This window comes from Apteryx mantelli, chromosome 5 (genome assembly GCF_036417845.1).
Source record: "Apteryx mantelli isolate bAptMan1 chromosome 5, bAptMan1.hap1, whole genome shotgun sequence".
Classification (NCBI taxonomy): domain Eukaryota; kingdom Metazoa; phylum Chordata; class Aves; order Apterygiformes; family Apterygidae; genus Apteryx; species Apteryx mantelli.
In genome coordinates, this window is record NC_089982.1 from 17,412,430 (window position 1) to 17,426,376 (window position 13,947).

General features: G+C 39.9%; 1 protein-coding gene across 1 annotated transcript in view; it reads right to left on the reverse strand.

The window, feature by feature from the left end:
• The window catches only part of PPP3CA (protein phosphatase 3 catalytic subunit alpha), a 210,853-nt gene that overhangs the window by 54,994 nt on the left and 141,912 nt on the right, over nt 1-13,947 (reverse strand). Inside the window, exon 3 of the mRNA XM_067297560.1 lies at nt 7,541-7,665. Coding sequence (XP_067153661.1) covers nt 7,541-7,665 — 125 coding nt within the window. The remainder of the gene's footprint in view (nt 1-7,540; nt 7,666-13,947) is intronic.

Genomic DNA, 13,947 nt, shown 5'->3' on the forward strand with positions numbered 1-13,947 from the left:
GAAATATCTGCTATGGCCCACGCCTACCTCCAGGAGCGTGCCTAGGGACGGTTTTCTGGAATTTGTACCAAGAGAGGACTTTGCTTTGAGGATTTCACTTTAACGGGGAAAGAGGCTGGAACTTTTCAATGTGACAGCAGTGAAACTCTGAGCTTGATGATGACTTTTTGGCTTCATCATTCTTCCAAATACTCCTGGAACCTTCAACTTCCTTGAATCTGTTGCTTCATGCAAAAACTTGATGTAAATGTTGTGAGACAAGAGGTTTGAAGTGACACCTCCATTCATGCAAGAAAAGTTCCAACTTTTAAAGTTGAATCTAAGTTACCCTAGAGCTTCTACTCCTGCCATATCACCTTATAATTTAAAAAAGCATAATGATGAGTGCTTAGATGAAGTGCTTTATTAGGAAAAAGAAAATGGAGTGGTTTAGATTTCCCTTATAACATTTTACCTTCATTTTTGAAGGTATAAAACCTTGGCAAGGTTGAAAGAATCATTAGACATTTATAATATTGTCCAGATTGGGGAAGCAGGGAAAATGAGGAAAGCCTGCAAGTTTTATCATTTTGGCATTAGGTTCTTACTTATGGGTAGATCACCTTACATTTGCTTATCTTTTTTTTTTTTCCCTAGGCTTCCTTTGAAGCATTCATGAGAACCAGACTGAGACAAGGTAACAGGGAAGATGTTCTCAGGATCACTGCAGTCCAGACAGACCTGTGTTCCCATGTCATTATGCAAGTACTGTAAGCCCATCGTCCAAACTTTACCTAGTTTACGTGGTATCATATTTAAGGCTTGCTTTGTTTAGATAATTTCTTTAGGGTTTTTTTTCCTCATTTTCTGCTCATAAGTCAAATGATGTAATATCATACTAGTGAACAAGAACTAATGAGCAGATTGCTTTTTTTCCACGTGAAGTAAACAACAAATATGAGTGTGACAATTTCATGGCTTTTCAGCTTATACGATCATTTACATACAAAAAAGTCCAAAGAACATCATGAGCAGATATTCTGGCTTTATATTTTAACTATGGTTTAAATACTGTACTTCTTTTTTTTTTCCTTTAAACCAAAGTCAACAGTCTTACGATCATTTATCTGTGTTGTAAATCTGGTTTTACAATCTCCAATTATTTAGTAATGCTGCTTCCCAATAGCAAAATTTAAAAATCTCCTTTTTATTTTCTTCCAGGTTTTTCCGTCAATATCATTATTCATCAACCTTGCTTTGACCCTTCAAAAAATGCACAGCAGTGACCTTACAATCTGGGCATCCCTAAGGTATTTTTGGCCTGTCTCATTTCTTACTTCATAGTATTGAAAAAACGGATAGGTCTCTTGAATGCCAGGCCTTGGCCTGCATCACTAGCTTACATGGTTAGTATCTTTCAGCTATTGAAACAGCAGATATGTTAGGTTTACCAGGAAAGAGATAAACTACCTCCCAGCTGCCACAGTCAAGCTGTTTTCCTGCTGAGGCTCCAGGCATCCTCACCATCAGGCAAAATGCCCTGTGAAATTAAGTAGCGGTAAGCCAAAGGTATGTATGGTCAAGACTGACTAGGGATTTAACTCAAGAGTTGCAGGCTGTATTTGAGCCTTCTTACAACTTGAAACCTCAGCACCTTCTGAAAGGGAAACCCAAAGCCCCAGACCTCTTGCATGAATCTCAAGTTACAAGTAACCTTGAAAATTACTGATCATCACCGCAGGACTACAGCCACATCCATGGCAACACCCGGAACGCAGTACTCTAACTTTTGTCTGCTCTTTCTCTGATAGTGCCAAGAGGAAAAAGACGTGGCTCCCCGTTTGCTGTGTGGCTTGGTGCGAGTCCCGAAAGGTGAGCTCTCTCTCCAGAGGGCTGGGCTGGCCAGGTGCTCCCCAGCAGCTGAAATCAGCTGCCAGCACACACAAGGTCATTCATACTGGAAAGGATCATTTGAGCCACTCACTAATAATGTCACTACACATGCTCTGTAAACTAGGGCATAGTATATTAACAGAGCTTATTCACACTGTAACTAACACAGACCTTGCCTAAATATAAAAACTGCACTGATTTAGCTGCACTGAAATAATTACGCTATCACAGTACCTAGTAGGGATACAGCTTTCTAAAGGGGAATAACTATCCCAGCGGAAGCTACGTACCTTTACACGTATAACTGCATTCACACTCCTGGTATGAATATGTATTATGCCTCTTATTTCAGGAACAAATAGAGATACACTGCATCCATAACCAAAATAATTACAAGCAACACAAATTCTTGCCATTCCTGAGCTACCATCCCTTGAGCACAAGGAAAGAGAACTCCAGACACTACTGAAAGATAGGTTAAAAAAAAAAAAAAAAAAAAAAGGTATCGACTTCACTGCAACCTGGCTTTCGTTCTGTGGTTGCCAACTTCCAGGGCATGAAGAAAAATCTCTTCACTTTAGGCTCTGCTGCAGAACAGAGATAAGGCAGTACTCAGAGCAACCAGAATGTCTTCAATGACAGCTTATGGTCCGGTGGACTTTTTGCTACTGTGCTTCTATTTTACCTGTTCTGTGTGTTTTAAAAACCAGTGCCCATGTATGTAGAGGTTACATATTTAAAAACAAAAAGCCTACTGCTGTGGAAATCAAATTCTCATGGAGTAACTGTTTTTAATAAGCTATGCAAGAATTACTTTTTTTTTTTAAACATCTGTTGAATATTCCCAAGCTGCTTTAGGATCTTGTTTTCACACTTGCATGGTACTTTACCAACTCTAGACTTTAGTTATTGAAACACTCTCTTCTAGCTAGTCTCCCAGATGACTTTGTTTAAAATGATCACATTTGAAACACTGCTACTTGCCTTATTTTCTTTTCTAGTGCTCAGACCACATTACTCCCATTTCAGCCTTGGACCTCAATTTAAAACCAAACTGGACAAGCAAATTCTTTTTCTTAATTTTTTTTCCTAATTAGCACTTTAAAAATTGATATCTAAGTGCCAGCTCCTAGCTCTCCTTGTCGGTCCTTGTGGCCTGGCCCCAGCTGTGGAAATGGGTCCCACAGAGTGGGACAGAAGCAGCGAGGGGAAAATGGGGCAAGTTACCTCCATGGCACTAGCCCATGGTCTCTCCCTGCATCCAAAAATTTTTGGCATGCGGTAAGGGCAGCTGAATTGCTGAACTATTGAATATTCGGGCTCTGAGAAGCATTCCCCAGCAGGAATGAGATCTTACAACGTGCAAATTGTTGATACAGGGAAACATATTTGCTACTGCCAGATAGAAGAGAAGGGCAAGGAAATTTAGGATAATTAAAATATTAGTATTCTCTGCAAGAAGAGAATAAAACTGACTTTGTCAGTAAACTCTTCCCACTAGCCAAAAATATTTTAAATCAAGCTGTTTATTGGGAAACGTTAACACACTACAGCAATGGAGGACACTGGAAGGTGTTTATTCTTCCAAAAGAGTTCCAGAAAGTGCATGTGGACTTGGGAGACGATAAACACACACACAACTTAACCAGCATTTTCTTCACTCCCAGTTTACTAACAAAAATTTACCATGTGCAATTTTTTTCTTGGAAGAGACCAGTTAATAATTTCTAGAAGTTCATGGAGTTCACAGAAAAGCACCAGATGCTTTTTTAATTGATGCTAGGTCTGACAGTTAAATTCCTGATGTTCAGACTCTCTCCAAACATCTCACTTTGCTCTTGCTAGAAAAATACCACAAAAACAGTTTTTCTCTTCTGGAATTTCAATGTTTCCATCTTGGGAAATGAAGAAGTATGCATGTTTTGAACCTCAAAACACAACTCCAGTTTTGTTTGTTTTGAACTTTGGCTTAATTTGCAGTATCTTAACTACCTGCTCTGTCAAAAATGATCAGAATGTACCTTGTGATATGCGATTAAAATTTAAACCCGCATGGTTTTAGGTGGGACTGAGCAGGAAATTTCCAACAGTTCACTTGTACAATATTACACTTGATATTTACTGTGATTGTCACTTTTCAAACAATTTGCTGAAAAACAATCTATATGTATACTCCTCTCCAGCACATCGCATTTATGTCTCACGTTCAAAAGAGAGTTTTCAGACTCAGGTAAAGATATATCATTCTTCCTTACAATCCATTCCTGCAGAATCACTTATGCTCTAACTATTCCTTGGATTTAAAAAAAGCCCTCTGTTTTGATCATTTGGGTTACTTTTATTCATGACCATTAACTTGTTTGAAAGTCAGAACTGAGGGGTTTCTACTCTGGAGTCAAAACCCTGGAACAAGTACAGCATGGAAATGTTATCAGTTACAGAGTCTAGGAAACAAGTGCACCATATCAGACATTGCAACTTGCAGAAGACTGTTATTCCAAGAGGAAAAATGCTCAGGCTCTGCCAAAAGGTCAAATGGAAAAGGGAGTGCAGCTGAGGGATAAAGATGCGGTCCAGGCCAAGAAACTGTGCCTCGTCTCACTCCATCTAGCGTTCTGGCATTTTTGTTTGATCCATCTACCTGTTCCACCTTCTTTAGTAGTCTCTGATCCTGCAACGCCTTATTTAGACCTAATCTGAAAGGCATAAAACACCCTCTCTCCGAGCAATGGAACTAACTTATTGGTAAAATGGATCACACGTGTGAAGGATTGATTGAGCTTTTAGATGCAAAGCTCTATGGGGCAAGGACTGTTATTTCTACTGAGTGCCTTATGCAAACACTTTTCTCTTTTCCTCTCTGCACTATCAAAGGCCTTCCACCTACCTTATGCAATTTCTTCTTCTTCTGCTCTTAATGATAATAGCTTACATTATATAGTACCTTTCATCCAGAAGAATCCCAAATGCTTTGCAGCCCACAGACAGGGATTATCTCACCCACTGTCACAATTCAGCTTGGTCTAGGCTCAATGGTGTCGGTTTTACACTAGACAGCGTCACACAGCAATTGAAGGGATTATTTAAGGCTTACATTACTGGTGATTAGTACCTTTGACCACCTACTTAACCTGCGCTTTTTGGAAAGACCCAACGCTGCAATAGTCTCATGTCTATATTGGCAGAAAGGGGAGTGCAACAGATAAATGGATAACAAAGTACATGGGGCGACTGATGCAGTGAAAATATGTACTGAGATCAGACTAGGACAGTTTACTACCATGCCTTCTAAGCAAGCTCAAAATACTGGTAGAGCTGGTGCCTGTCAGACATACTCAGGACCCCTTCTCCCACCAGGAGCAGCCCCGCAACCTGCCAAATTGCATTCCTCACCATTTTCCCTTCCTTGTCACCATTTATTATGCTACACAGAATAAGTAGTTTATGCTTGAATGCACAGCTCTAACTCCGAATACACTTATAAAACAGAAACCCGCCTTTTCTTTTGAAGGCATTCTTTAATCAAGGTGACAGGTGGGGACAATCAGTTACATGACCAAAGATGCAGTAATTTGAGAGCCTTAAATACAAAAAGGGATAATAAAAGTGTCAGTTCAGATACTTCCTTTCTGCTGACAGATGCCAGCACTGCTTCAGTGAAAAAGGATGGAAAACCTAAATGCAGAATATAATTTACTAAATATATATGTGCAGACTATTAAATGAATAACTTCAAGGAATTTATTTTTTCTGTCCCCCCCCTTTCCCACAAACAAGTTATTTCACTTTGTGTTATATCACTTGTTCTCATCTTTAATCAGCAATAGCCCTGGGGTAAACTTTGGCAAATTCAGACACACACTTTAAAGTTGAAGCAAAATCATTTGTTCTATTTCTTATATAAAAACATATACAGAAGTGAAGATAAAACTCTCATCTTCCAGATACAACACTGGCTCAGTCCAAGTCTGGAGGAGATAGGAACTAGGCTATCACAACTGACAATAGTATTTCAAGATTCAGCTCCTCAAGAGTTTAAGCCTGTACAGCCAACCTCCACATTCCCAGCCTTCCCCCACCAGTCCAGCATGGGGATCCAGGACAATAATGATACAGCTCACAGCTCAGCACGGATCAGACAAGGGAGAGAGCAGGCACACATGGCTCAAGGAAAGGCATGAACACAGTGTTGACTTGGAGGGGCTCAAAGGGCTGTGGAACTAAATCCTGACTATATTAATTATGAGACCAGTCAAAGCATGATTTATGGCAGGTGGACAAAATAACCTTGCAGTGCTCGAGTTTTTAGAGCATTTGCATTTGAACTGTGTATTTCTACTTGCAGGATGTGCCACTTCTGAAGATTCAGTTTAAAATAAATTTTAAAATGAACTAATAAATCAAAAGTATTTTTATAGAACCTTAAAAATAAGGACCTTCTCTTTATACTGTAAATATAAAATTGGCAGGATAATGCACTAATCCATTTCAAAAAACACACTACAAATAGCTCAGCTGTTTGTGACTACATATTTTTATATCAGTATGACAACAATGTACTAAGGCGCCATGGTCTGCCTTCAGTGGTGCGTGTAAAAATGAGACAGGAGTACACGTGTTCTTGTATGCTGCCAGTGTATCTAGTCACAGATACACGACCTCCTATCGTAGGACCTACACCACTTCTAATAGATAATGGCATTCTCCCTGAAGTCAAAGAGAGTTAAAGCCTGGACTTTTCAGAGAAAAAAAGCCAAGCTGTAGCTCAAAAGCTGCTGCAAAGGTTTCTGATTGACTGTTCAGGGACCAGCTCAGGTGTGAACCCGGATGAACAAAACTGGTTTTCTTAGACAATCATGGATCTCAGCTGTCCAGTTTGTTTTGTGAGCACTGGAACGATGGATTTGTTTCTTTGCATTTGACTCAGTCCCAGTCAAAGGCAGGCAGGCAGGCTAAACAGGACACACTTTTCCTTCATGGACTTTCCTTTGCAAGCCAGCCAGCCCAGGATGCTCATCATTTGACCTCCGCCTTCTATGACCTGATCCTGGTGACCTGCACCAGGTCTCACCACCTTCAAGCAGGCATGTGTGCGTCACTTCTTCTCTGGGGATTCAAGTGCTGTATCAGGGCCAGAGGTCATCCGCTCCTGCAAACCATAGCTAACCAACACTCATTCATCCTCTCCAGCACAGCGTATTTTCTGCTGCCCCCTACTTTTTTCTTTTTTTTTTGGTCCCATCTCCTCCTCCCGAGTCCTTCCACTTTCATAAGATTTCCCACCCAGGAGACTCGGATCAAATAAAACTAACAGCCAAACCAACCTGTGAGTTGTCCATTTTGCCTGTCTCTTTTCTAATAGCTCACGTCTCTTCGCTCTCTTTAGCTCGTACACACTGCAGAGCAGACTGCCTTCTGTGCTATATTTGGATGGTCGCTAGTAGAACTAAGCTCTGCAGCTCTCCAGCACAGACACACAGTGGGATTTGGCTGGATACCAAACAGCCTTTATGAAAACCCCAACAGTGACATTTAACATGGACTTCTCTTGTTCACAGTGGTATCCACAAAGAGCTTCAGTAATCCTGAACTGGTTAAACTATGCTGTTAAACATACACAATAGGCTGCAAGCAGTTTCACGGCCAAAAACAGAAATAAGGAACTTACTTCAATGCTGAAGTACCCTCTGTCCACATAGTCCCCCAGGAAGAGATACCGCGTGTTGGCAGGAGAACCTCCCACTTCAAACAGTTTCATCAAGTCAAAGAATTGTCCATGGATGTCTCCACAAACTAGAAGAAATAAAGAGCAATATTCAGTTTCACTATGCTAACATCATCTTAGGCCCATGCATTCTGAAGTCACTCTCCTTTATAAGAAATGCATTATGACAATTTTGTGTATCACCCTCTAGTTAAATGACCAGCGAGAGCTGGCTGCTGTTCAGAAGCTATTTTTCTATGATGTGCATCCGTATCTGTGTGCAAAAGGCTACCAACTAATTAAAGGAGAGCTGTTAGGCAAATTTGGCTTATGTTTATTTTTACAGATACCTATTCATTCTTCCCACTGCCCTGCAGGGCACACAATATTGGCAATAGTAAAAAGACAAATAAAAGAAATCTTGAAAAAAAGAGTATGTCCAAGCAACCTTACTTCTTCCATCGGTCCCATTCTCAAACCCAGACGAACACCAACAGGCCTTCCACAGAAAGTGAAGTATGCCAGTCCCATATAAGCCACTGGCCAAACTGACAAATTTCTGACTTCCAGTTTCTTCAGAGCTGGAAGAAACTGGATAGAGAAGCGGCTTGCTTGCTTTCCCAAAGCATGTCTTACACAAGAGAATACTGATTTTTCATGCTTTAACCTTTAACCCCATACAATTCTGACCTGTTTTACCTCAATGAAGTCAACCTAACAAGCAACTTCTCTAAAAAAAAGTAGCTCTGTACAACCACAACAGGCAGAGCAAAGATGATGTGCAGCCGGGGTAAGAAGGGATGCCTCTTTTTGTGTCCTAGAGTTAACAGACTAGCCCTGCTACCTCATGAAACTTCACACTCAGCGGTGGGTGACTTTAAACATCTGCAGGAAGGAAGGCAATGCTTTTGGAGTCCCCCGTGGAAGCTGAACTAACAATGCTGTGTCAAAAACCTGGTTTGTTTTGCTTTGTTTTGTTTCCTCTGCCCAAAAAGGGAGGGGAGGGGAAGGAGAGAGGAAAAAAAAACCCCACACCCAGCTTAGGGCCAAGCCAAGGCCTTTCCAGGCAACAACCTTTAAGCAAGAAAACACTAAAAGCCTTAAGGCCTCAAACCAAAAGAGATAAGGGATCTCAAGAGAGAGTGGGGCTTGGTCCCCCAGGAGAGCGGGTATATAATGGACAAGTTTAGCCTGAGAACATGGGACAGAAACATCAGCCTTTGGCAGTTCTGTGCCTTTTCACCAACGCTGCTTTATTTCTAAGCTTAAAAATTATATACTGTGCTTCAACAGACCTGTTTTGTTACCACTGGATTTTTTGGCTTTTCATGAGCTCCTAAAGGAAAGTGGCTTCCTTCTCTTTGGGCCTGTTAGAGAAACGTATTCTTCACAGAAGGCTGCGGGACTTGGATTCCTCCCTCTTTTAGACTGGCTCTGCCTTCAGCGACTCACAAATCCTGATGTGCAAACTAGAAGGGTAATCGTGAAGAGGCTGAATAAACCAAGGGCCAGAGATCCTTATCCTCATCCTGCAGCAGCAACACCACCTCTTATTTACAGCTAGGATAAATTCAGTAGATTTTGGATGCTCTCTTTGACGTAATGGTTCAAGCTTCTGTATTCAAATAGTGCCCTCCCTTGAGCTTTTAGGTGGAAATTGAGGCAAAGGTCTTTTTCTACCAAGGATAAGCAAACCTCAAAATTATTTCGTGCCATGGAGAAACTGAAGCCATGTCTCCACACATATATAAAAGTACTATATAGCAGCTGTAACACCAAATCCAACAAACTCGAAAGGCAAACAGTGTCCGTATTTTATTGTCTTTCATCACAGTCAAGTGTCGCATTATATTACTTCTATGGAATCAGGAAGTTAAATCACTTTTTTCAAACGTATACATTAACAATAAGATCACTATAATATTGCCACAGCATACAAAAACTAAAATCAATAAAATATACCAAAAACATTCATCTTGCAATCACTGCTTTCATGAATATTTATGTGAAATTACTGACACAATTCATGAATACTGGCTAGGTGAGCATCCTCCTATGGTAGCAACAGGGTATTTTCCCCTTAAAATAGCATATAGTATTCTTGTCATCACTGTATTACATTGTATAATCTTTTCTTCCTAGCTGATATAATTTAATTTCCATGAGTTTTAGATGAGAGCCTTCATGTTGAAAGCCATCAATAGTTGTAATTTCTAGCTAAGAATAATAGCTGCCATTAATTATGCAAAATAAATACTATTTAACTCCTCAAGTAATATAAAACCTGTTTCTCTAAAAAAAATTTATATCCTACAGAAAAATTCTAGTCACGTTTTACTTGAACCCATTACTCTACCGAGCCAATAGACACCACTTGACTCTACTCCTCTGCATGGACACTGTGGGAAGATGAAAAACATGTGTCGCGTACTGATGGCCAAACCAATCTGCTCTCCTAACTTCTAACAGAAAGGCTTTTAGTTATATAACTGTACAGTTCTACCAATTATCGCCCGCCCCCATTTGCTCCAACTATAAAAATGTTAAGTTGAACAAGAGTGAAAGATTTTAAATGGATATAACTTTTGCGCTTTCATGAAAGCGCAAAGGAATGTGAACTTTTGTGGTGAGGACATGTGTGAACAGGCTTCTATAAGTGCACTGAGGCCATTACAGAGAAATCAAAGGTACAAAAGCTTTCTCCAAGTAGCTATATGTCCACAAATTTGTCACAAATCAGAAAAGCAAAGAGCAAAACAGTGAAGAGGGCAGAAATAAAAAAATGCAGGACCCTGCAAACCACCAGTTATAAAATTCTGAATCGGACCTTAGAAGTAATAGTTGATGGAAATTCCAGGTATTTTGCACACAGTACCCTATTCTTCTTTCACTTGATATCATACCCAGAAACATATTCAGAAAAAGAAAAGAAAAAACAGGTGAGAGAAGGGAAAAAAAAAAAAAGCTAGGAAGCCCTCAAGTCCAACCTTCCCAAGCTATTCAAGTAGTTCCAAAAGAGAAGTATAAAATCAGTAGATAAAACTAGGAGAGAGAACATTCAGAGTTAAGAGTTAATATTCAGATTTAATTTATTATGGTCAGATCCCAGAATTCCTATTGAAAAATCATAATGTCAAATACAGATAATCTAATCACTGTTTTGCCTGGAATTGCATGAAATAGCTTATGGATCTTATACTTCCCAGGTTCTAGTATATACACCTAAAACTTCCCTTCAGTGTACAGTTTGCATACTCATTTTGACAGATGTTCTTGTTTAGAAATAAAGGGCAATTTCCTAAGAATCGCATGCAATGCAACTCCATCTGTAGTTTGAAATTAACTGCTTTTAAAGCTATAGATCTACCTTCTTTTCCAACCCTAAACTCTCACACATCTCAAATCTGGAATATTTCTCAGGCAATGTTTCCACTGACTTACCACTTCCAGGGATCAGTTCAGGCAACAGACTTGTCGCCTGTGAATTTGCCTATCTGAACTGGCTAATACTGTGTACCTACACCACCTCTCACGGCAGCAAGCTCCAGAAGTTCACTCCACCCTATAGAAAAAAGTCCTTTATAACTGCTTTAAAATGATCTCGTACTCAGTTCATTCATGCAGCCAGAAGCTTTAAGAAGGACTCTCCTAAGTGCTTCTTACTCCTAAAACTCCTAAGAAAGTTTTTAGTGAAAACATAGGCCCCTTCAGCAGATTCAAATTCACAGGACTTCCCATGTAATTATTGGAGAAATCATGTTTCTGAATGGTTTTTCCCTACTTGTTATGATGGGTCCCTTAATCAATCCTGACTTCGAATTTAGCTGCTTCCAACGAAAACCCATTGGGCTGTACACTAGAGGACCAGAACTCTCCAAATGTAACTCACTATAACTGTCTATAAAATACTGCTTTATTACAAAAATGGAAATTGGGGAGAGGAGGAGGGGAGTTTTCTTTAATTGCCATCCTAATGCAAATTAACTTATGTTTCAGATGGCTTCACTGAGAGGATCTGCCTCTGAATTATATCAAAGGAACAAGCAATAGTGAAATAGAAACTACTACGTTAAAATTCTACTAAGATTGAAGGAAGCCCAAGGCTTAGCAGTGGTATTGCCAGCCTATTCATAGAAAACAAAGCGGTAGAGCAGTGATTTAGACTGCAATGATTACTGCCACAAACAAAATGTCTGAAAATGCTCTTCAGATTACTTAAATTCTCTTCGTTATGTACAGCTCAATCCATAGATTTTTTCCAACTGTGCAGTTTCCACATCAGCTGCATATTAAGAACAAAAATTATATGCATAGTACATCAAACACAGGGAATTCAAGCATTTTCTATGTGCAACAATTTACATATGCTGCACTTATTTTCTCACTTATCATGTATATACTTAATTGGCTGAATGTTGTAGTCTGATAGGAAGGTTCCGTCTGTACGTTTCAAATAAATTGAGTGTCAAGAGATTATGCTCCCAGCTTCAAATATCAGCAGGGATTAGGAGCACATCTGCAACACTAGATCATCAGCTTCAGAAGCCGCACCTGCAAACTTGCACAGTTACAAAAGTTAACAGGATTTTCTTCTTACTCAAAAATGAACCAAAGACAGCTTTAAACAAGAAGCTAACACTGCTGAGGGAATACTACCCACTGTTTGAAAACTTGTTCTTTTCCTTCACTGAGCTAGGGATGTCTCTGCACATAGCTCAGAGACTGTGCTTCAGCAAAGCAGCGTGCAAATCTTTTAAAATCTACAGGAAAAAAAAACACTCCGTGGAGTTTCACTTCGGAATGCAGACTGTAAGGTGCAAAGGGGTTTTCTTTGCACAGTGTTTAGCACAAGTATAGCTGCTTATGTTTCCACTACTTAGCAGGTGCTTCCACATTGTCCAGAGACACCCAGTACTAACAGAGCCTTACTGCCAAGGGGACGAGCACATCATGTAAACCAACACGTGTCTCAGCTGGCTGGAGGGATGGTCTGAAAACTTTTGCATTTTCCAGGTCTCCTGGATAACACAGTGAAGAGGGTGCCTACCCTAATAAAGAGTATGCCCCAACCATTTCTCCAGGGGACTAGTTTATAGCAGTGAAAAGTTACCAAAGGCTGAATGAAGAAATCAAGTGAGGAAGGAGTGGTGGTGGACACACAAAAGGAACAACTAGATGGGCTTTTGCATTGGGGGAGTGGGCTGGGCTTACCGAAACAACTGATAGGAGGGAAAACACTTGAAAGAGCTATATACTTGAAATTTTCAGGGAATCTGTGCTGCAAGAAGAACTATGGCATTGCTCCTGAAGTGTTTAGCTATCAACCAGAAGGCTCTCATTTTTTCCCCAAGATTTAAGAAAAAGTCACAGGTAAAAGTCATGCATCTCACAATCTTCAAGCTTGAGTGAGCTTTATTTCCAAGTGTACATGTTTTTGAGGAATAACATATGTTGCCACAACAGTATGAAATGGTTAAAGTGTTGCAGGTTTTGTGGCACACAACTTTTAATTAATTAATTACCAAAGATTGACTTTTTTTTTTTTTATTACTTTTTGGAAAGCAAGAAGGAAAGAAAAATAGGAAGTGAAAGAAGAAACTTTAAAACTTTTGATCTGTGGCTGTTCCCCAAAACACTTCTCAAGACATAAAGCCAGCAGTTAAGTTATATACACTGCTTTATAGTCACGTAATTCTGTCTCTGCTTGTAAGAGAGGTGCTTAAAGAACTTGCAGACTTCATTACTTACTTACTCAAGTTAAAGTCGGAATCATTTAGACAGCTCAGTAGGTAACATATCATCTAAAGCAAACATCTAGACTTAACATAATGAGCTTTCATACAAATGTTTGTTAAACTAAGCGTATTTCCAAAAGAAGCATGATCTCATTTTTATTCATATCTGGTTACCTAACATGATTATAGTGGGCTTCCATCTATCTTTTTCTTCCAATCACTGAATGCAAAATTGATGACTTTACCACAGTTGAATTGGTATTAACAACAAACTGCAATCGTGTATTTTCATCAAGAGAAATATTTCATGAAAGAAAAAGCATTTCTCACGAAGAGGCTTGCTTCACCAAAGATGAAACAGAAGCCAGGTACCTACAGGTGCAGCAGGGAAACCCCCAAGTGGCCCGCCAGCTTCACATGTGGCAACGCTGCCGGGTTGTCCCCTTTCCTGCACTGTGCTAAGCCCGTACGAGTATGTCTGTGCAGCATGGCTTTCTGTGCAAGACACAAGAGCACTGGATTGTATTTTGCTCTGTGAACAATTAAAATGTCCATAAAGATCACCCCAAGCTTGCTCTTTGAATGGGAGTCAGTTTTCTCCCACTACCCCCGAAGGCTGGAACAAATTAATGACAC